At 48.6% G+C, this 24,868-nt stretch overlaps 1 protein-coding gene across 1 annotated transcript in view; it reads left to right on the top strand.

Moving 5' to 3' along the window:
- Positions 1-24,868, top strand: part of STON2 (stonin 2) — an 86,579-nt gene that overhangs the window by 5,647 nt on the left and 56,064 nt on the right. Inside the window, exons 2-4 of the mRNA XM_056546695.1 lie at positions 5,045-5,157; positions 5,547-5,749; positions 5,923-6,151. Of these exons, the coding sequence (XP_056402670.1) occupies positions 5,082-5,157; positions 5,547-5,749; positions 5,923-6,151 (508 nt within the window). The 5' untranslated portion in view covers positions 5,045-5,081. The remainder of the gene's footprint in view (positions 1-5,044; positions 5,158-5,546; positions 5,750-5,922; positions 6,152-24,868) is intronic.

The following is a 24,868-nucleotide window of genomic DNA, read 5'->3' as shown; positions in this document are numbered from 1 at the left end:
AGAGAGATCAGGTCTAGGATAGATAGGTTTTTTTTGAAGGAGGATTCTGTCTCTTCACCTTTACAGGTTGTTGAGGTGGAGTTCTCCGACCACTGTTTGATTATGTTCTCTTTGAATGTTTCAGAGACCCCCAGGATGGGAAGGGGATTGTGGAAGCTGAATTCGTCCCTCCTGGAAGTCAAGGAGATAAGACGGTCCTTTGAGGAGTTTCTGCAGAGCCAGGTACCATTACTGGACTTATGCAACACTAAGTCAGAGTGGTGGGAGATGTTCAAAAAACGGGCTGCGAGATTCTTCCGCCAGACCGCGAACCTTAGGAGTCTGAATAGGGATCGCCTCTATCAGGAACTAAGGAGGAAACTCGAGGTTCTTGTCTCGACTGGAGGTGACCGAGAGGAAATCTCCAGAGTGAAATCTTTGCTAAAGAAGTGCCAGTATGATAGACACGCATCTTTAGTTTTTGAAAGGGATTTCGGGAAGTACCGTTCGCCCGACCCTTTCCGGAGCTGTAAGATGTCAGTGGATTGTAAGATCGTGACCGGCCTGGTCGATAGTACAGGATCTCTGAACAAGTCCAGATCGGGGATCCTGGAGGTCGTCAGAGCCTTTTACTCGCACCTCTTGGGGAAGAGGGATCTAGATCGAGGCAAGATGGCGGCTTTCCTGGCTGATGCCATTCCTCAGTCAGGAGTAGACCCCTCTCTTAATGTTTTGACAGAGAAGATCAGAGAAGAGGAAGTGAAGCTGGCGATTGAGAGGCTTGCCCTCAAAAAGTCGCCAGGTCCGGATGGCTTAACATCCGAGTTTTATAAGACCTTTAAGGACATCTTGGTTCCCCTCTTGACTGAGGTAATAAATGAGTGTCTATCCTCGGGCACTCTGCCGAGGTCAATGAGGAGGTCGGCTCTGATCATCCTGTCAAAGGGTAAAGACTCGTCCCACATTGAGAATTGGCGTCCCATAGCGCTTCTCAATGTGGACAGAAAGATTCTGGCAAAAGTGCTATTCAACAGGTTGGTGAAATTTGCGCCCCAGCTCCTTTCGGGGTCCCAGCACTGCTCTGTTCCCGGTCGTAGCACTTTTAGTGCGGTGCTGGGTGTCCGCGAGGCCGTGGAGCAGGGTCGGGCTGGTCACTGGAAGGGGTTTCTGCTGTCCCTGGACCAGGCAAAGGCTTTTGATCGAGTTGATCACGAGTATCTCTGGTCCACTCTTTTGAAATACGGTCTGCCAGGGGGGTTTGTGGATTGGCTGAGAACATTGTACGCAGGGGCTGAGACTTTTCCATTGATAAACGGTTGGGTGGGCCGCCCTTTTGGGGTGGAGTCTGGTGTGCGTCAAGGCTGTCCGTTAAGCCCTTTGCTTTATGTGTTTGCGATCGACCCCTTCCTTCGAAGGCTAGATCGCGAATCATTGGCGGGGGTGAGGATGGACCCGGCGGTGCCGGATTCGGCCTTAAGGGTAGTGGCATACGCTGATGACGTCTCCATTTTTGTCTCTTCGCAAGGGGAGGCGGAATGGGTGATGTCGGAGGTGGATTGCTACTCGGAGGCATCCGGGTCTAAGATCAACCGGGAAAAGTGCAAAAGTCTTTGGTTGGGAGGTGGAGACCCTGAGTTCTGTCTCCCGGACACCCTCCCTGTGCCCCAGGAATCTGCAAAAATTCTGGGCATCGAATTTGGTCCCGGGGATTACCCCACACGAAATTGGGAAAGCAGACTGGAAGATGTCTCCAAAAGAGTGGAACAGTGGAAAGGTTGGTCTTTGACCTTTAGGGAAAGGGTCTTCTTGATCAGGTCCTACTTGCTCCCGTTGTTAATCTATCTGGGCAGTGTCAGCCTTTTGCCAGAACCCCTCTGGAGCCGGGTCTACAGTCTGTTCTTCCTAATGTTGTGGGGGAATAGACTGAACCTAATTAAGAGGGAGGTGACTTACCGCACGAGGAGACTAGGCGGGTTGGGTATGGTCAACCCGGTGGTATTCCTAGTGAATTCCTTTTTAAAGACCAATATATCAAACCTCTGGACAGAGAGGGCTCCTCCGTGGGTAGTCTCTTGCAGGAGATGGTTTCAGCCTTTCTTCCAGGAATGGGAGAGAGGCGGTCAAGTGAAGGATCTTCGCACGTCACACGGGCATCTCCCGACTTATGTTGCACTGGTTCTGAAGGTCATCAGGAGGTGGGGGCTGGGGATGTGGGAGGTAAGAACTCTGCCGAGGAAAATCCTCGATAACAGGGTCTTGCTGAGCCATTTCCAGAAACCACTGGCCCTCAAGGATTGCCCAGGTCGGGATCAAGGGATTGGGTTGGCTCTTTTAAATTCACCTAGGATCCCCTTGAAGTATTGGGACTTGACCTGGCGAGGCTTCCATGGTAAGCTATATGTAAGGGGCAATCTGAAGTACAGGAACTCTGATGAAAAGGGTTGTCCCCGGGAGGAGTGTGGGGGTGTTCTGGAAGACATGGACCACTTCCTGCTTCAGTGCCCTTTTAATATAGAGGTATATCAAAGGGTGGGAGCTTCCATCGGCTGGCCGCGGCTGGCTGCCCTTTCCTATGCTGAGTGGGTTTATGCGGCCTTCAAAGATCTGGGTGTCCGGGACCGGTGCACTTCATTTATAGTCAGCGCAGTGGTCAGGTATCACACGTGGCAAGCGAGGTGTTTAGTGTCGACGAGACAGAAAATCCTCCCCGTGGACGAGGTTTGTAGGAACACGCTCGGTGACCTGGTGAAGGTTCGTTCTTTGGAGTATGAAAAGTTTGGTGCATTTAGTGCCTCTACCCTGTGGAGGGGGTTCTCCTTTAAGGTGCCCTAACCTAGTAATCTCCTCCCTGGTGATGGGCTGAAGCTGTCACCAGAGATTTTTGTTTTGATAAAGATGAAAAGATGTAGGCGGCTTACAGACATCGAACCGGAGCCCTGAGGGGTTGGTGTTATGGTGTAGGGATTGTATATTGTATAAAGGTTGTATATATGTGTAGGAGTTGTGTATATATGTATAGGGACTGTACATATATAATGAATAACGTTATATTATTTGATGTATATTTTTGTGTATAATTTTGTGTAGGTTATAGGAAAGGTGGGGGATATTTATAAGTAAATTCTTATATTTTTTTTTGTGTGTTTATTATTTAGTGTATGGATATGTGTAGGTGTATATGTGTGTATATATACTTATATATGTATATTATTGATTAGATTTTTGTGCATATATTATATAAAAAAAAAAAAAAAAAAAAAAAAAAAAAAAAATATTCTTTTGTATAGGTACGTGTGGTGTATAAAGTTATATAGAATGTGGTGTATATAGTTATATAGGTATGTCATGTATATAGTTATATAGGTTGGCGGTGTGTGTGTATATAGGTATGGAGTGTGTGTTGTCCTGGACCAGAAGGGATTTTTGTTTGTGATATTATTTGTTATGCATTAGGTTTATCTTATGTTTGATTATCATTGTTATGGTTGTTATGTTTGGTTTATGTTTTGTATTTCTTTTTATATAAAATAAAAGAGTTCCTCATATCTTCAATTATTCTATATATATATTGAACAGTAGAGGATAAGTAATGTAATGTATGTACACAGTGACCTCACCAGCAGAATAGTGAGCGCAGCTCTGGAGTATAATACAGGATATAACTCAGGATCAGTACAGGATAAGTAATGTAATGTATGTACACAGTGATCTCACCAGCAGAATAGTGAGTACAGCTCTGGAGTATAATACAGGATATAACTCAGGATCAGTACAGGATAAGTAATGTAATGTATGTACACAGTGATCTCACCAGCAGAATAGTGAGTACAGCTCTGGGGTATAATACAGGATATAACTCAGGATCAGTACAGGATAAGTAATGTATGTAAACAGTGACCTCACCAGCAGAATAGTGAGTACAGCTCTGGAGTATAATACAGGATATAACTCAGGATCAGTACAGGATAAGTAATGTAATGTATGTACACAGTGATCTCACCAGCAGAATAGTGAGTACAGCTCTGGGGTATAATACAGGATATAACTCAGGATCAGTACAGGATAAGTAATGTATGTAAACAGTGACCTCACCAGCAGAATAGTGAGTACAGCTCTGGAGTATAATACAGGATATAACTCAGGATCAGTAATGTAATGTATGTACACAGTGACCTCACCAGCAGAATAGTGAGCGCAGCTCTGGAGTATAATACAGGATATAACTCAGGATCAGTACAGTATAAGTAATGTAATGTATGTACACAGTGACCTCACCAGCAGAATAGTGAGTACAGCTCTGGGGTATAATACAGGATATAACTCAGGATCAGTACAGGATAAGTAATGTAATGTATGTACACGGTGACCTCACCAGCAGAATAGTGAGTACAGCTCTGGGGTATAATACAGGATATAACTCAGAATCAGTAGAGGATAAGTAATGTAATGTATGTACACAGTGATCTCACCAGCAGAATAGTGAGTACAGCTCTGGAGTATAATACAGGATATAACTCAGGATCAGTACAGGATCAGTAATGTAATGTATGTACACAGTGACCTCACCAGCAGAATAGTGAGTACAGCTCTGGAGTATAATACAGGATATAACTCAGGATCAGTACAGGATAAGTAATGTAATGTATATACACAGTGACCTCACCAGCAGAATAGTGAGTACAGCTCTGGAGTATAATACAGGATATAACTCAGGATCAGTACAGGATAAGTAATGTAATGTATGTACACAGTGACCTCACCAGCAGAATAGTGAGTACAGCTCTGGAGTATAATACAGGATATAACTCAGGATCAGTACAGGATACGTAATGTATGTACACAGTGATCTCACCAGCAGAATAGTGAGTACAGCTCTGGGGTATAATACAGGATATAACTCAGGATCAGTACAGGATAAGTAATATAATGTATGTACCCAGTGACCTCACCAGCAGAATAGTGAGTACAGCTCTGGGGTATAATACAGGATATAACTCAGGATCAGTACAGGATACGTGCACATATGTTGTTGACTTGTTTTATCTCTTTCCTTCTTTCTCTCCAGACCCTCTTACTATGAATTTTAGAGTGGTATTGAGAGGATGACATCACTGGGTGAATCCGGTGTCACCCAAAAATCCCAGTGGGTGTCCTTCAATGATGATGTCACTGTACAAGGTAACCATGAATCATCTCATGTTTGCCCCCCCTTGAGTCCAGGATCACCACCATATATTACAGGTGTAATGATTATCATAATGGGTGGAGCTATATGTGTCGCAGATGTTTTTTTTTTATTGTGGATTTGGTCTAATAATTATGGGTGGGGTTTTATCTGTTTTAGGTGTGGTTATAGTTATGGGGTAGAGCTTTATTTATTGTAGGCGGAGCTCTATTTATGGGCAGGTCTTTAACTAGCATAGGGGAATTGATAGTAAAATGTATTGATATATTGTGGGCGTGGCCCTACATGTAGTGGGTGTGGTCATTTTTATCACAATAATCATATTAATCATCATCTCCATCACCTTCAGATTTCTTTCATTTGTGTTTTGTCGATTTTATAGGACAATTTACTGTGGACAAATCAAGGAAACCCCCCCAACGTGAGACAGTCCAGACAAGATCAGAGGGCCCTGGGGTCCCCAACATCACTACTAACTCCAGGCTGGACTGCAGGGATGGAGAGCCAAGTCCTCTGAGGTCTGATGTCTTCTGCTGGGTTCAGTGTGATGAGCGGCGCCCGGAAATCCCTCCATCACCATGGAAGGCAGGTAGTGACGCCCTCTAGTGTTCTGGATGAAGTAGGCCCCTGCAGATTATATAGGGCCAGCATGTGACTGCACACCAGACCACCACAGTGATAGTCCAGGGAACATATACACTGAGCGCCAGGACATTACAGGACACTCCCATATTATCTGCCCTCTTATTCTTCTATAGCCTCAAAAACATCACCCTGGAAATTCCTGGAGCGCAGTCCGTCCAGACAGACCCCATTACACTCTCACAGCAGCACAGAGGTCTATGAGGACAGCAGCACAAGCATCGGACCCTCCTGCACAGACTGGTCGTCTACCCACCCTGATGACTCCACCAGTGAGAACGCCTCTGGTACGGGCACTGCAGGTAACACCGCCTCCTCCACAAGGATATAACGTATCCTCCACAGGTAACACCGCCACCTCCACACCGATATAACGTATCCTCCACAGGTAACACCGCCTCCTCCACAAGGATATAACGTATCCTCCACAGGTAACACAGCCTCCTCCACAAGGATATAACGTATCCTCCACAGGTATCACCGCCACCTCCACACCGATATAACGTATCCTCCACAGGTAACACCGCCACCTCCACACCGATATAACGTATCCTCCACAGGTAACACCGCCTCCTCCACACCGATATAACGTATCCTTCACAGGTAACACCGCCTCCTCCACAAGGATATAACGTATCCTCCACAGGTAACACCGCCACCTCCACACCGATATAACGTATCCTCCACATGTAACACCGCCACCTCCACACCGATATAACGTATCCTCCACAGGTAACACCGCCACCTCCACACCGATATAACGTATCCTTCACAGGTAACACCGCCACCTCCACACCGATATAACGTATCCTCCACAGGTAACACCGCCTCCTCCACAAGGATATAACGTATCCTTCACAGGTAACACCGCCACCTCCACACGGATATAACGTATCCTCCACAGGTAACACCGCCTCCTCCACACCGATATAACGTATCCTCCACAGGTAACACCGCCACCTCCACAAGGATATAACGTATCCTTCAGAGGTAACACCGCCACCTCCACACCGATATAACGTATCCTCCACAGGTAACACCGCCACCTCCACACCGATATAACGTATCCTCCACAGGTAACACCGCCACCTCCACACCGATATAACGTATCCTCCACAGGTAACACCGCCTCCTCCACACCGATATAACGTATCCTCCACAGGTAACACCGCCACCTCCACAAGGATATAACGTATCCTCCACAGGTAACACCGCCACCTCCACACCGATATAACGTATCCTCCACAGGTAACACCGCCACCTCCACACCAATATAACGTATCCTCCACAGGTAACACCGCCACCTCCACACCGATATAACGTATCCTCCACAGGTAACACCGCCACCTCCACACCGATATAACGTATCCACCACAGGTAACACCGCCACCTCCACACCGATATAACGTATCCTCCACAGGTAACACCGCCTCCTCCACACCGATATAACGTATCCTCCACAGGTAACACCGCCACCTCCACACCGATATAACGTATCCTCCACAGGTAACACCGCCTCCTCCACACCGATATAACGTATCCTCCACAGGTAACACCGCCTCCTCCACACCGATATAACGTATCCTCCACAGGTAACACCGCCTTCTCCACACCAATATAACGTATCCTCCACAGGTAACACAGCCTCCTCCACAAGGATATAACGTATCCTCCACAGGTAACACCGCCACCTCCACACCAATATAACGTATCCTCCACAGGTATCACCGCCACCTCCACACCGATATAACGTATCCTCCACAGGTAACACCGCCACCTCCACACCGATATAACGTATCCTCCACAAGTAACACCGCCACCTCCACAAGGATATAACGTATCCTCCACAGGTAACACCGCCACCTCCACACCGATATAACGTATCCTCCACAGGTAACACAGCCTCCTCCACAAGGATATAACGTATCCTCCACAGGTAACACCGCCACCTCCACACCGATATAACGTATCCTCCACAGGTAACACCGCCACCTCCACAAGGATATAACGTATCCTTCAGAGGTAACACCGCCACCTCCACACCGATATAACGTATCCTCCACAGGTAACACCGCCACCTCCACACCAATATAACGTATCCTCCACAGGTAACACCGCCACCTCCACAAGGATATAACGTATCCTCCACAGGTAACACGGCCACCTCCACACCAATATAACGTATCCTTCACAGGTAACACCGCCACCTCCACACCGATATAACGTATCCTCCACAGGTAACACCGCCACCTCCACACCAATATAACGTATCCTCCACAGGTAACACCGCCACCTCCACACCGATATAACGTATCCTCCACAGGTAACACAGCCTCCTCCACAAGGATATAACGTATCCTCCACAGGTAACACCGCCTCCTCCACACCGATATAACGTATCCTCCACAGGTAACACCGCCACCTCCACACCGATATAACGTATCCTCCACAGGTAACACAGCCTCCTCCACAAGGATATAACGTATCCTCCACAGGTAACACCGCCACCTCCACACCGATATAACGTATCCTCCACAGGTAACACCGCCACCTCCACACCGATATAACGTATCCTCCACAGGTAACACCGCCACCTCCACACCAATATACCGTATCCTCCACAGGTAACACCGCCACCTCCACACCGATATGATATATCCTCCACAGGTAACACAGCCACCTCCACACCGATATAACGTATCCTCCACAGGTAACACCGCCACCTCCACACCGATATGATATATCCTCCACAGGTAACACAGCCACCTCCACACCAATATAACGTATCCTCCACAGGTAACACCGCCACCTCCACACCGATATGATATATCCTCCACAGGTAACACCGCCACCTCCACACCGATATAACGTATCCTCCACAGGTAACACCGCCACCTCCACACCGATATAACGTATCCTCCACAGGTAACACGGCCACCTCCACACCGATATAACGTATCCTCCACATGTAACACCGCCACCTCCACACCGATATAACGTATCCTCCACAGGTAACACCGCCACCTCCACACCGATATAACGTATCCTCCACAGGTAACACCGCCACCTCCACACCGATATAACGTATCCTCCACAGGTAACACCGCCACCTCCACACCAATATAACGTATCCTCCACAGGTAACACCGCCTCCTCCACACCGATATAATATATCCTCCACAGGTAACACCGCCACCTCCACACCGATATAACGTATCCTCCACAGGTAACACCGCCACCTCCACAAGGATATAACGTATCCTCCACAGGTAACACCGCCACCTCCACACCAATATAACGTATCCTCCACAGGTAACACCGCCACCTCCACACCAATATAACGTATCCTCCACAGGTAACACCGCCTCCTCCACAAGGATATAACGTATCCTCCACAGGTAACACAGCCTCCTCCACAAGGATATAACGTATCCTCCACAGGTAACACCGCCTCCTCCACACCGATATAACGTATCCTCCACAGGTAACACCGCCTCCTCCACACCGATATAACGTATCCTCCACAGGTAACACCGCCTCCTCCACACCGATATAACGTATCCTCCACAGGTAACACCGCCACCTCCACACCAATATAACGTATCCTCCACAGGTAACACCGCCTCCTCCACACCGATATAACGTATCCTCCACAGGTAACACCGCCACCTCCACACCGATATGATATATCCTCCACAGGTAACACAGCCACCTCCACACCGATATAACGTATCCTCCACAGGTAACACCGCCACCTCCACACCAATATAACGTATCCTCCACAGGTAACACAGCCACCTCCACACCGATATAACGTATCCTCCACAGGTAACACGGCCACCTCCACACCAATATAACGTATCCTCCGCACAGATATAATGTATCCTCCGCACAGATATAACGTATCCTCCACACCAATATAACGTATCCTCCGCACAGATATAATGTATCCTCCGCACAGATATAACGTATCCTCCGCACAGATATAACGTATCCTCCGCACAGATATAACGTATACTCCGCACAGATATAACGTATCCTCCGCACAGATATAACGTATCCTCCGCACAGATATAACGTATCCTCCGCACAGATATATAGTATCCTCCGCACAGATATAACGTATCCTCCGCACAGATATAACGTATCCTCCGCACAGATATAACGTATCCTCCGCACAGATATAATGTATCCTCCGCACTGATATAACGTATCCTCCGCACAGATATAATGTATCCTCCGCACAGATATAATGTATCCTCAGCACAGATATAATGTGTTCTCCAGGATTGGTGGGGGGCCGAAGGAAAAGAAGAGTGGAGGGGCATGTGGGGCCCCTCAGCAATGTGTGATGTCAGGAACACTGGGAACAATGGGCCATGGCCTGGATCCTGCTGGAAGCCTCTGCTGGGCATTGTGGGGCCGGGAACACGTCTTTTGTATTTGCTTATTGAAGGGAAAACGTCCGAAATCCCTGAGAGGTTTATTCTGTAGACAGCAGTGAAGTGTGTGATCACCTAGGATGTCATGTGTATGCTGACCGGGTCATGTATGATGTATATAGTGCCCACCGGGTCATGTATGATGTATATAGTGCCCACCGGGCCATGTATGATGTATATAGTGCCCACCGGGTCATGTATGATGTATATAGTGCCCACCGGGTCATGTATGATGTATATAGTGCCCACCGGGTCATGTATGATGTATATAGTGCCCACCGGGTCATGTATGATGTATATAGTGCCGACCGGGTCATGTATGATGTATATAGTGCCCACCGGGTCATGTATGATGTATATAGTGCCCACCGGGTCATGTATGATGTATATAGTGCCCACCGGGTCATGTATGATGTATATAGTGCCCACCGGGTCATGTATGATGTATATAGTGCCCACCGGGTCATGTATGATGTATATAGTGCCCACCGGGTCATGCATGATGTATATAGTGCCCACCGGGTCATGCATGATGTATATAGTGCCCACCGGGGCATGCATGATGTATATAGTGCCCACCGGGTCATGTATGATGTATATAGTGCCCACCGGGTCATGCATGATGTATATAGTGCCCACCGGGTCATGCATGATGTATATAGTGCCCACCGGGTCATGTATGATGTATATAGTGCCCACCGGGTCATGCATGATGTATATAGTGCCCACCGGGGCATGTATGATGTATATAGTGCCCACCGGGGCATGTATGATGTATATAGTGCCCACCGGGGCATGTATGATGTATATAGTGCCCACCGGGGCATGTATGATGTATATAGTGCCCACCGGGGCATGTATGATGTATATAGTGCCCACCGGGGCATGTATGATGTATATAGTGCCCACCGGGGCATGTATGATGTATATAGTGCCCACCGGGGCATGTATGATGTATATAGTGCCCACCGGGGCATGTATGATGTATATAGTGCCCACCGGGGCATGTATGATGTATATAGTGCCCACCGGGGCATGTATGATGTATATAGTGCCCACCGGGGCATGTATGATGTATATAGTGCCCACCGGGGCATGTATGATCTATTCTCAGGTTCATCGTGTCGGGTTGATCCTGTTCACGTGTCCGGGGGGTGGTCCTGGTCATGTTTGTTGTGACTGTGACTACAGATGTGCGGTGTCCATGTGTGTAGCAGCTGGAATGTCAGGGACAGGTGTTAGGGGGGGGGGGGCACAGCCGCCTGCAGTGTAAATAAGTGAGTGGGGGGTGAGGGGCCGTTGTTTTCTGAGGGGGAGGGGGTCTCACTACTTTATTGTGTAGACCTGTGACACTGCTGTTGTCTCTTTCATACACCAGACACAGGACAGGCTGCCCGGACACCATGAGGCTAATCCCAGGTAATATTATACAATATACAAGGGACTACAAAGTATCTGCATCACATGACCCAGAACTCACTATTCTGCTGGTGAGGTCACTGTGTACATACATTACATTACTTATCCTGTACTGATCCTGAGTTATATCCTGTATTATACCCCAGAGCTGTACTCACTTTTCTGCTGGTGAGGTCACTGTGTACATACATTACATTACTTATCCTGTACTGATCCTGAGTTATATCCTGTATTATACCCCAGAGCTGTACTCACTATTCTGCTGGTGAGATCACTGTATACATACATTACATTACTTATCCTGTACTGATCCTGAGTTATATCCTGTATTATACCCCAGAGCTGTACTCACTATTCTGCTGGTGAGGTCACTGTGTACATACATTACATTACTTATCCTGTACTGATCCTGAGTTATATCCTGTATTATACCCCAGAGCTGTACTCACTATTCTGCTGGTGAGGTCACTGTGTACATACATTACATTACTTATCCTGTACTGATCCTGAGTTATATCCAGTATTATACTCCAGAGCTGCACTCACTATTCTTCTGTAACATGGGACTTGATTCTGTCCATGGACATTAGATGGGGTGGAGGTGGCGCCCCCTCTGGTTCTGTACGTGTACTGGATTGTGGAGGAGAATCGTCTTATCTGCAGGCAGAGACTTGTATGTTATTTCTGTGCAGACACTAGAACCTGAGCTCAGACAGGACAGGCCGGGGCAGGAATGTTCTCCGCAGCTGTGCAGGTGGATGGAGGTTGGTGCGGGGGCTGTCGGGACATGTGACCTGGAGGGGTATTGTGGGGTCCGCAGTCTCCAGCGCTTTTATTTTTCATTGATCTTTATGGCGGACGGGCCGCTCCTCGGTGTCTGTGTCAGTCTTCACTGCAGTCCTGACTTTCTATATATGAAGAAGGACTTTCATGGTGTTACAGAACTGCAGGGCCCCTAGAGGTCGGAGAGCGTCAGTGCATGGACTTAGAGGGGGACCTTGTGAAGCTAGCCTAATGTGTATAACTTGTGGGCCCCAGGGCAGAATGTGTAACAGGGCCCCCTGCGTTTCCCATGCCATTCATAATACCAGTGTCAGAGGGGACCTAGGGCCCTAATACAACTGCTACCCCTATAGCCTAGGTGTCTTAACTGTGGTCCTCCAGCTGTTGCAAAACTACAACTCTCATATTACTGGGCATGCTGGAAGTTGTAATTTTGCAACAACTGGAGGTCCACAGTTTGGAGACTACTGTTCTATAGTCACGCCGGGGGTGGGGGAGGTAGCACTGTCTGTCATGTGCCATTTATAATACTAGTGCTTTGCTATGGGACAGAGGGGCCTTGATGCGACTACTACCTCAGCAACTCCCTACAGCAGTGGTTTCCAACCTGGGTTCCTCCAGCTGTTGCAAAACTACAATTCCCAGCATGCCCGGACAGCCTTTGGCTGTCCGGGCATGCTGGGAGTTGTAGTTTTGCAACAGCTGGAGGCACCCTGGTTGGGAAACTCTGCCCTATAGCTTAGGTCTCCAAACTGTGGACCTCCAGCTGTTGCAAAACTACAACCACACCTGGGAGTTGTAGTTTTGTAACAGCTGGAGGTCCACAGTTTGGAGAACACTGTCCTATAGTTATGCTGGGGGGGTGCACTGTCTATCGTGCCATTTATAATACTGGTGTCTTCTTATGGGGCAGAAGTGACTTGGAACTTTATTATCACTGCTACCTCTGCACCCCTTATAGCCTAAACTGTGGTCCTCCAGCTGTTGAAAAACTACAACTCCCAGCATGCCCGGACAGCTGAGTGGTAGTTTTGCAACTATAGTTACACTAAGGGGGTTCTCTGTCTATCATGTTCCATTTATAATTCTGGTCCGGGCATGCTGGGAGTTGTAGTTTTGCACTAACTGGCGGTTTCCATTTTGAAGTCCGCTGTCTTATAGTTACGCAGGGGGATGCACTGATTTTTGCTGTGTGCAACGTATTTACCCACTGACCCCAAGAGCTTACGCTCCACCATATTGACCGCTTGCTATGTTCCCTATCACCGGGAGCCGGCTGTGTTGTCGGTGAGTCAGGTGTTTGCCTGAGGCGGGTCCTCGGGTGAATTTTGCCCCCTGTGATTTACGAGTCGCTGTTTACGTTTTGGGCGCGTCGGGATGGCGCCGTTCATCTTCGCCGCTCTTATCGTCTTTGCCTTGTTTACCTGTTTGATGACTAGAACATTTATCAGATGATTCTCACTTTACAGCAAAAGAAGAAAAAAAACGCTTCAGGGAAAAGGCGGCTGGGGAAGTCTGTGCAGTCGGGCCCAAGAGCTTACACTCTAGAGAGCGGAGCGGTGTGCGCAGAGCCTCCTGCTGTTCTGCACTCCCTCTTTGGTTATTGTCTTCAGCCTGCGCCCTACCCACACTCACATGAAAGGGAATGAATCCTCCCCTGAATGACGGCTCCGTGCTCAAGCATGCACAGTGCATACCTCACCCCACACACACACACAGCTCTGCACAGCGCGGGGCTCAGGGTGAGTGCAGAGCTTTATTGGCCACTACCAGGGGGGACAGTTGTGTGTTGCACTGGATGAGGTGTGGGCGGTGATGCGGTCGGGGGCTGGAGAAGTTCTGCAGAAGTTGGGGGCTCAGGTGAGTGCGGCGTTACTATTAACTGTGTGCAGCCTGGACTGGAGACGGATCGGGTGTTACCAAATCTGTGATCTACTCTCCAGTCCCCGGAGCGTCCGGATCCGTCAGGTGAAACAATTTGACGTCTGTTAATTATTTTTGGGAGAATTATGGAAAAATCTTTATAATGGGGGGGGGGGGGGGGATGATGTGGAGCCGTCACCTCTGCACGGATCAGACGTGAAGTTTTCATATGAGCTTGTAGGCTGTGTCCCAGCATTAGATTGCAAGCTTCTGGGGACAGGTGTTTAATCTTGTTCTATAGACTCTGCAGCATATGTTGTGTACGGAGACACATAGCGATGAGCCGCCATCTGCTCCCCTGCCATCCCACACTGATCGTACAACAGGTGGTGTGAACACAAGGCAGGAATAGAAATGACAGATTGTAAGCTCTTCAGACAAATCCTCCATGTTAGGAGGTGGTACGTGATCTGTGTTCTGGGACTGTGTAACTGTTGTACACTCTTCAGAGCAACAACACATTCTGTAGCGAAGTACAATGGTGGGAGATTCCAGAAGTTTTAGTATATCATAAGATGTGGAAATTGGTCAAAGTGGGTAAATGTGGCTGCTGGGGGGCAAATCTCACTGCAGGTAAATCTCGCTGCTGCGGGGTAAATCTCACTGCAGGTAAAAGATGCTGCTGCGGGGTAAATCTCACTGCTGCGGGGTAAATCTCACTGCAGGTAAAAGTCGCTGCTGCAGGGTAAATCTCACTGCTGCGGGGTAAATCTCACTGCAGGTAAAAGTTGCTGCTGCTGTGGGGTAAATCTCACTGCTGCGGGGTAAATCTCACTGCAGGTAAAAGATGCTGCTGCGGGGTAAATCTCACTGCTGCGGGGTAAATCTCACTGCAGGTAAAAGTTGCTGCTGCTGCGGGGTAAATCTCACTGCTGCGGGGTAAATCTCACTGCAGGTAAAAGTTGCTGCTGCTGCGGTGTAAATCTCACTGCTGCGGGGTAAATCTCACTGCAGGTAAAAGATGCTGCTGCTGCGGGGTAAATCTCACTGCTGCTGGGTAAATCTCACTGCTGCAGGGTAAATCTCACTGCAGGTAAATCTCACTGCAGGTAAATCTCACTGCTGCAGGGTAAATCTCACTGCTGCGGGGTAAATCTCACTGCAGGTAAAAGATGCTGCTGCTGCGGGGTAAATCTCACTGCTGCGGGGTAAATCTCACTGCTGCGGGGTAAATCTCACTGCTGCGGGGTAAATCTCACTGCTGCGGGGTAAATCTCACTGCTGCGGGGTAAATCTCACTGCTGCGGGGTAAATCTCACTGCTGCGGGGTAAATCTCACTGCCGCGGGGTAAATCTCACTGCAGCAGGGTAATTCTCACTGCAGGTAAATCTCACTGCTGCAGGGTAAATCTCACTGCAGGTAAAAGATGCTGCTGTGGGTTAAATGTCACTGCTGCGGGTTAAATGTCACTGCTGCGGGTTAAATGTCACTGCTGCGGGGTAAATCTCACTGCAGGTAAATGTCGCTGCTGCGGGGTAAATGTCGCTGCTGCGGGGTAAATGTCACTGCTGCGGGGTAAATGTCACTGCTGCGGGGTAAATGTCACTGCTGCGGGGTAAATGTCACTGCTGCGGGGTAAATCTCACTGCTGCGGGGTAAATCTCACTGCAGGTAAATGTCGCTGCTGCGGGGTAAATGTCGCTGCTGCGGGGTAAATGTCGCTGCTGCGGGGTAAATGTCGCTGCTGCGGGGTAAATGTCACTGTGGTTGCCCTTCTGGACTCCCTGGATGATGCCGTATGCACATGGACGGGAGGTTTTGGCTCGGGCTGAATGGCCCATTGTGAGGACCGGCCGGAGGCAGCGGATGGGCTGACTCATGTAGCTGCTGGGCTCCGGGGCCGCACATTCTGCCGGTCTCGCTGTCACATTGTGGTTTCTGCGCCAAGTTGCTTCTCACCAGAAAAACCTGTTCCGCGTGTCACTTGTAAAAAGAATTTAAAGTGGAATCAACATTGAGTATAAGACGATGTCCGGAGCCAAGTGCTACCGCCGGTCAGGGAAGTGGCGTCACAAGAATCTCTGCTGGGGGTGGAGCCGACTCACCTTCTTTAAAGGGACGGTAACCCTCCCACTGCAGGAGCATAAAGGTGACCGCACACATCGGACCAACATCAGCCAAACCCACTGATTTCAGTGGACCATATATTATTATGTGTATGGGGGGGGGGGGGGTCTCCCGACTGTCCCTTCATGGCAGATATTAGGAGGAAGGCAGTTCAAACGCTCTGTGAAATAGGGGGCAGAGGGGTCCAGAAGAGGACAGAGGGGTCTGGAGGAAGGGGACAGGAGTCTGCAGGACAGAGGAGGTGACAGAGGATTCTGGAAGGAGGGGACAGAGGAGTCTGGAGGAGGAGGACAGAGGAGTCTGGAGGAGGAGGACAGAGGAGTCTGGAGGAGGAGGACAGAGGAGTTTGGAGGAGGAGGACAGAGGAGTCTGGAGGAGGAGGACAGAGGAGCCTGGTGTCTGGGGGAGGAGGAGGACAAAGGAGTCTGGGGGAGGAGGACAGAGGAGTCTGGAGGAGGAGGAGGACAGAGGAGTCTGGAGGGAGGAGGAGGACAGAGGAGTCTGGAGGGAGGAGGACAGAGGAGTCTGGAGGGAGGAGGACAGAGGAGTCTGGAGGGAGGAGGACAGAGGAGTCTGGAGGGAGGAGGACAGAAGAGTCTGGAGGGAGGAGGACAGAGGAGTCTGGAGGGAGGAGGACAGAGGAGTCTGGAGGGAGGAGGACAGAGGAGTCTGGAGGGAGGAGGACAGAGGAGTCTGGAGGGAGGAGGACAGAGGAGTCTGGAGGGAGGAGGACAAAGGAGTCGGAGGGAGGAGGACAGAGGAGTCTGGAGGGAGGAGGACAGAGGAGTCTGGAGGGAGGAGGACAGAGGAGCCTGGTGTCTGGGGGAGGAGGACAAAGGAGTCGGAGGGAGGAGGACAGAGGAGTCTGGAGGGAGGAGGACAGAGGAGTCTGGAGGGAGGAGGACAGAGGAGTCTGGAGGGAGGAGGACAGAGGAGTCTGGAGGGAGGAGGACAGAGGAGTCTGGAGGGAGGAGGACAGAGGAGTCTGGAGGTAGGAGGAGGACAAAGGAGTCTGGGGGAGGAGGACAGAGGAGTCTGGAGGGAGGAGGACAGAGGAGTCTGGAGGGAGGAGGACAGAGGAGTCTGGAGGGAGGAGGACAGAGGAGTCTGGAGGGAGGAGGACAGAGGAGTCTGGAGGGAGGAGGACAGAGGAGTCTGGGGAGGAGGACAGAGGAGTCTGGAGGGAGGAGGACAGAGGAGTCTGGAGGGAGGAGGACAGAGGAGTCTGGAGGGAGGAGGACAGAGGAGTCTGGAGGGAGGAGGACAGAGGAGTCTGGAGGGAGGAGGACAGAGGAGTCTGGAGGGAGGAGGACAGAGGAGTCTGGAGGGAGGAGGACAGAGGAGTCTGGAGGGAGGAGGACAGAGGAGTCTGGAGGGAGGAGGACAGAGGAGTCTGGAGGGAGGAGGACAGAGGGGTCTGGAGGGAGGAGGACAGAGGGGTCTGGAGGAGGAGGACAGAGGGGTCTGGAGGGAGGAGGACAGAGGAGTCTGGAGGGAGGAGGATAGAGGAGTCTGGAGGAGGATAGAGGAGTCTGGAGGAGGAGGAGGAGGACAAAGGAGTCTGGAGGAGGAGGAGGACAGAGGAGTCTGGAGGGAGGAGGACAGAAGTCTGGAGGAGGAGGAGGATAGAGGAGTCTGGAGGAGGAGGAGGACAGAGGAGTCTGGAGGAGGAGGAGGACAGAGGAGTCTGGAGTCCCTAGTAGCCCTAAGGTTCTACAGATGGTCCTGTGATGAGGACTCTCAGGTCCTGTTGTGTTTCTCTGTCGCCATTCATTGATATCGTCTCCAGGGCAGCAGCCACAATGTGGAGATGGAGAAGACAATAGGGATCAGTGAGGAAATCACCGGTGGGTATCGGCCGCAGACAGAAGAGATTCCTTCTTAAAAGGCGCAAGCACCAAAACTGCAGAAAGTGAAGACAGATCGTCTCCTGATTAGGACACAATACCCGGTTCTGTTCAGTCGTTCTTTGGTACTTGTTTTTGGAAAGATGAGTGACAACTACAATGGCCGCCATACTGCTTTCATTCAACATAATACTCAACTTTTCAAGTCTCTTAAATGGTGGATCTGCCACATTGTATGACAGTATGCCCAGACTGGCCACTCAGGAGTCTAATACAGCTGAATGACAGCCCTTGCAGGAGCAGAAGTAGCAGTCATATTGGTTGTCACCCAGCTTTCCCTGGCAGGATTGGAGCAGTCACCCCATGTGAGGTCTCGTTTTCTCCTGTGTTGCGCAGTCATCACTGGCGGCTGTCGTTGGCCTCAGTATATTCACGTGAGAAGGCGCCAGATTCCTGTGGTGAGTTGTGGGGTGCAGCCATATGTGCAGTGCATGCTGGGAGGATACTTGGTGGTGAGCGCCACGTTGTCTCACATTGTGGATTATATAATGTATAATACCGCTGTGTGCAATGTTCTGCGCCAGTGTCACCGCGTGTCGTACAGTAGACGTAAAAGTGGTCACAGCTCCGCCCCGGTTGCTTATATATGTGCAATGTGTATATCAATAATGTTCCTTAAATCCAGGATCTGACAGTCCGGAACGTTCAGGAGCCGATCCCGGAACCTGTAACACTGCGGCTGCTCTGACAGATCTTCTGCTTTTCGTCTGAGTGTTCTGGAGATTTCCTGCACAGATACCGAGGGTTTATCTCAGGACTAAATAAACATCTTGTATCACCCGCAGCAGCTCCTGGAGGGGTATACAGGCCTCTATATATATAACAGGAGGGGTGTACAGGCCTCTATATATAACAGGGGGATATACAGGCCTCTCTATATATAACAGGAGGGATATACAGGCCTCTATATATAACAGGAGGGGTATACAGGCCTCTATATATATAACAGGAGGGGTGTACAGGCCTCTATATATAACAGGAGGGGTATACAGGCCTCTCTATATATAACAGGAGGGATATACAGGCCTCTATATATAACAGGAGGGGTATACAGGCCTCTATATATATAACAGGAGGGATATACAGGCCTCTATATATATAACAGGAGGGGTATACAGGCCTTTATATATAACAGGAGGGATATACAGGCCTCTATATATATAACAGGAGGGGTGTACAGGCCTCTATATATATAACAGGAGGGGTATACAGGCCTCTATATATAACAGGGGGATATACAGGCCTCTCTATATATAACAGGAGGGATATACAGGCCTCTATATATAACAGGGGGATATACAGGCCTCTCTATATATAACAGGAGGGGTATACAGGCCTCTATATATATAACAGGAGGGATATACAGGCCTCTATATATATAACAGGAGGGGTGTACAGGCCTCTATATATAACAGGGGGATATACAGGCCTCTCTATATATAACAGGAGGGGTATACAGGCCTTTATATATAACAGGAGGGGTATACAGGCCTCTATATATATAACAGGGGGGATATACAGGCCTCTATATATAACAGGGGGATATACAGGCCTCTATATATATAACAGGAGGGGTATACAGGCCTCTATATATAACAGGAGGGGTATACAGGCCTCTATATATATAACAGGAGGGATATACAGGCCTCTATATATAACAGGGGGGTATACAGGCCTCTATATATATAACAGGAGGGGTATACAGGCCTCTATATATAACAGGGGGATATACAGGCCTCTATATATATAACAGGAGGGGTATACAGGCCTCTATATATAACAGGAGGGGTATACAGGCCTCTATATATATAACAGGAGGGATATACAGGCCTCTATATATAACAGGGGGGTATACAGGCCTCTATATATATAACAGGAGGGGTATACAGGCCTCTATATATAACAGGGGGATATACAGGCCTCTATATATATAACAGGAGGGGTATACAGGCCTCTATATATAACAGGAGGGGTATACAGGCCTCTATATATATAACAGGAGGGATATACAGGCCTCTATATATAACAGGGGGGTATACAGGCCTCTATATATAACAGGAGGGGTATACAGGCCTCTATATATAACAGGAGGGGTATACAGGCCTCTATATATATAAAAGGAGGGGTATACAGGCCTCTATATATATATATATATATATATAACAGGAGGGTATACAGGCCTCTATATATAACAGGAGGGGTATACAGGCCTCTATATATAACAGGAGGGGTATACAGGCCTCTATATATAACAGGGGGTATACAGGCCTCTATATATAACAGGAGGGGTATACAGGCCTCTATATATAACAGGAGGGGTATACAGGCCTCTATATATAACAGGGGGGTATACAGGCCTCTATATATAACAGGAGGGGTATACAGGCCTCTATATATAAAAGGAGGGGTATACAGGCCTCTATATATATATAACAGGAGGGGTATACAGGCCTATATATATATATATATATATATAACAGGAGGGTATACAGGCCTCTATATATAACTGGAGGGGTATACAGGCCTCTATATATAACTGGAGGGGTATACAGGACTCTATATATAACAGGGGGGAATACAGGACTCTATATAAGGGGAGAGGTATACAGGCCTCTATATAAGGGGAGAGGTATACAGGCCTCTATATAAGGGTAGAGGTATACAGGCCTCTATATAAGGGTAGAGGTATACAGGCTTCCTCAGGTTCTCAGCTTCTCTCATATTTCCTCAGCTCAGCTTCTCATAGAATCCCTCAGCACAGCGTCTCATAGAATCCCTCAGTACAGCTTCTCATAGAATCCCTCAGCACAGCTTCTCATAGAATCCCTCAGTACAGCGTCTCATAGAATCCCTCAGTACAGCTTCTCATAGAATCCCTCAGCACAGCGTCTCATAGAATCCCTCAGCACAGCTTCTCATAGAATCCCTCAGCACAGCTTCTCATAGAATCCCTCAGCACAGCTTCTCATAGAATCCCTCAGTACAGCTTCTCATAGAATCCCTCAGTACAGCTTCTCATAGAATCCCTCAGCACAGCTTCTCATAGAATCCCTCAGTACAGCTTCTCATAGAATCCCTCAGCACAGCGTCTCATAGAATCCCTCAGCACAGCTTCACATAGAATCCCTCAGTACAGCTTCTCATAGAATCCCTCAGTACAGCTTCTCATAGAATCCCTCAGCACAGCTTCACATAGAATCCCTCAGCACAGCTTCACATAGAATCCCTCAGCACAGCTTCTCATAGAATCCCTCAGCACAGCTTCACATAGAATCCCTCAGCACAGCGTCTCATAGAATCCCTCAGCACAGCTTCTCATAGAATCCCTCAGCACAGCGTCACATAGAATCCCTCAGTACAGCTTCACATAGAATCCCTCAGCACAGCTTCACATAGAATCCCTCAGCACAGCTTCTCATAGAATCCCTCAGCACAGCTTCACATAGAATCCCTCAGCACAGCGTCTCATAGAATCCCTCAGCACAGCTTCACATAGAATCCCTCAGCACAGCGTCTCATAGAATCCCTCAGCACAGCTTCACATAGAATCCCTCAGTACAGCTTCTCATAGAATCCCTCAGCACAGCGTCTCATAGAATCCCTCAGCACATTGTCTCATAGAATCCCTCAGCACAGCTTCACATAGAATCCCTCAGCACAGCTTCTCATAGAATCCCTCAGCACAGCGTCTCATAGAATCCCTCAGTACAGCTTCACATAGAATCCCTCAGTACAGCTTCACATAGAATCCCTCAGCACAGCTTCACATAGAATCCCTCAGTACAGCTTCTCATAGAATCCCTCAGCACAGCGTCTCATAGAATCCCTCAGTACAGCTTCTCATAGAATCCCTCAGCACAGCGTCTCATAGAATCCCTCAGTACAGCTTCACATAGAATCCCTCAGCACAGCTTCACATAGAATCCCTCAGCACAGCTTCTCATAGAATCCCTCAGCACAGCGTCTCATAGAATCCCTCAGCACAGCTTCTCATAGAATCCCTCAGCACAGCTTCTCATAGAATCCCTCAGCACAGCTTCTCATAGAATCCCTCAGCACAGCTTCTCATAGAATCCCTCAGCACAGCTTCTCATAGAATCCCTCAGCACAGCTTCTCATAGAATCCCTCAGCACAGCTTCACATAGAATCCCTCAGGACAGCTTCTCATAGAATCCCTCAGCACAGCTTCACATAGAATCCCTCAGTACAGCTTCTCATAGAATCCCTCAGCACAGCTTCACATAGAATCCCTCAGCACAGCTTCACATAGAATCCCTCAGCACAGCTTCACATAGAATCCCTCAGCACAGCTTCTCATAGAATCCCTCAGCACAGCTTCACATAGAATCCCTCAGCACAGCTTCTCATAGAATCCCTCAGTACAGCTTCTCATAGAATCCCTCAGCACAGCTTCTCATAGAATCCCTCAGTACAGCTTCTCATAGAATCCCTCAGCACAGCTTCACATAGAATCCCTCAGTACAGCTTCTCATAGAATCCCTCAGCACAGCTTCTCATAGAATCCCTCAGCACAGCTTCACATAGAATCCCTCAGCACAGCTTCACATAGAATCCCTCAGCACAGCTTCTCATAGAATCCCTCAGTACAGCTTCTCATAGAATCCCTCAGTACAGCTTCTCATAGAATCCCTCAGCACAGCTTCTCATAGAATCCCTCAGTACAGCTTCTCATAGAATCCCTCAGCACAGCTTCTCATAGAATCCCTCAGCACAGCATCTCATAGAATCCCTCAGCACAGCTTCTCATAGAATCCCTCAGCACAGCTTCACATAGAATCCCTCAGTACAGCTTCTCATAGAATCCCTCAGCACAGCTTCACATAGAATCCCTCAGTACAGCGTCTCATAGAATCCCTCAGTACAGCTTCACATAGAATCCCTCAGCACAGCTTCACATAGAATCCCTCAGCACAGCTTCACATAGAATCCCTCAGTACAGCTTCTCATAGAATCCCTCAGCACAGCTTCACATAGAATCCCTCAGCACAGCTTCTCATAGAATCCCTCAGTACAGCGTCTCATAGAATCCCTCAGTACAGCTTCACATAGAATCCCTCAGTACAGCTTCTCATAGAATCCCTCAGCACAGCTTCACATAGAATCCCTCAGTACAGCTTCTCATAGAATCCCTCAGCACAGCTTCTCATAGAATCCCTCAGTACAGCGTCTCATAGAATCCCTCAGTACAGCTTCACATAGAATCCCTCAGTACAGCTTCTCATAGAATCCCTCAGCACAGCTTCACATAGAATCCCTCAGTACAGCTTCACATAGAATCCCTCAGCACAGCGTCTCATAGAATCCCTCAGTACAGCTTCTCATAGAATCCCTCAGCACAGCGTCTCATAGAATCCCTCAGCACAGCGTCTCATAGAATCCCTCAGCACAGCTTCTCATAGAATCCCTCAGCACAGCTTCACATAGAATCCCTCAGTACAGCTTCACATAGAATCCCTCAGCACAGCTTCTCATAGAATCCCTCAGCACAGCTTTTCATAGAATCCCTCAGCACAGCTTCACATAGAATCCCTCAGCACAGCACAGCTTCTCATAGAATCCCTCAGCACAGCTTCACATAGAATCCCTCAGTACAGCGTCTCATAGAATCCCTCAGCACAGCTTCTCATAGAATCCCTCAGCACAGCTTCTCATAGAATCCCACAGCACAGCACAGCTTCACATAGAATCCCTCAGTACAGCGTCTCATAGAATCCCTCAGTACAGCTTCTCATAGAATCCCTCAGCACAGCTTCTCATAGAATCCCTCAGCACAGCTTCTCATAGAATCCCTCAGTACAGCTTCTCATAGAATCCCTCAGCTCAGCTTCTCATAGAATCCCTCAGCACAGCTTCTCATAGAATCCCTCAGTACAGCTTTTCATAGAATCCCTCAGTACAGCTTCTCATAGAATCCCTCAGCACAGCTTCACATAGAATCCCTCAGTACAGCTTCTCATAGAATCCCTCAGTACAGCTTCTCATAGAATCCCTCAGTACAGCTTTTCATAGAATCCCTCAGTACAGCTTCTCATAGAATCCCTCAGCACAGCTTCTCATAGAATCCCTTAGCACAGCTTCTCATAGAATCCCTCAGTACAGCTTCACATAGAATCCCTCAGCACAGCTTCACATAGAATCCCTCAGTACAGCTTCTCATAGAATCCCTCAGCACAGCTTCTCATAGAATCCCTCAGCACAGCTTCTCATAGAATCCCACAGCACAGCACAGCTTCTCATAGAATCCCTCAGTACAGCTTCTCATAGAATCCCTCAGCACAGCTTCTCATAGAATCCCACAGCACAGCACAGCTTCTCATAGAATCCCTCAGTACAGCTTCTCATAGAATCCCTCAGCACAGCTTCTCATAGAATCCCACAGCACAGCACAGCTTCACATAGAATCCCTCAGTACAGCTTCTCATAGAATCCCTCAGCACAGCTTCTCATAGAATCCCTCAGCACAGCTTCTCATAGAATCCCACAGCACAGCACAGCTTC

Source organism: Hyla sarda, chromosome 11 (assembly GCF_029499605.1).
Source record: "Hyla sarda isolate aHylSar1 chromosome 11, aHylSar1.hap1, whole genome shotgun sequence".
Classification (NCBI taxonomy): Eukaryota; Metazoa; Chordata; class Amphibia; order Anura; family Hylidae; genus Hyla; species Hyla sarda.
Note: the sequence above shows the minus strand (reverse complement) of the source record. Positions and strands in the feature narration are given on the sequence as shown.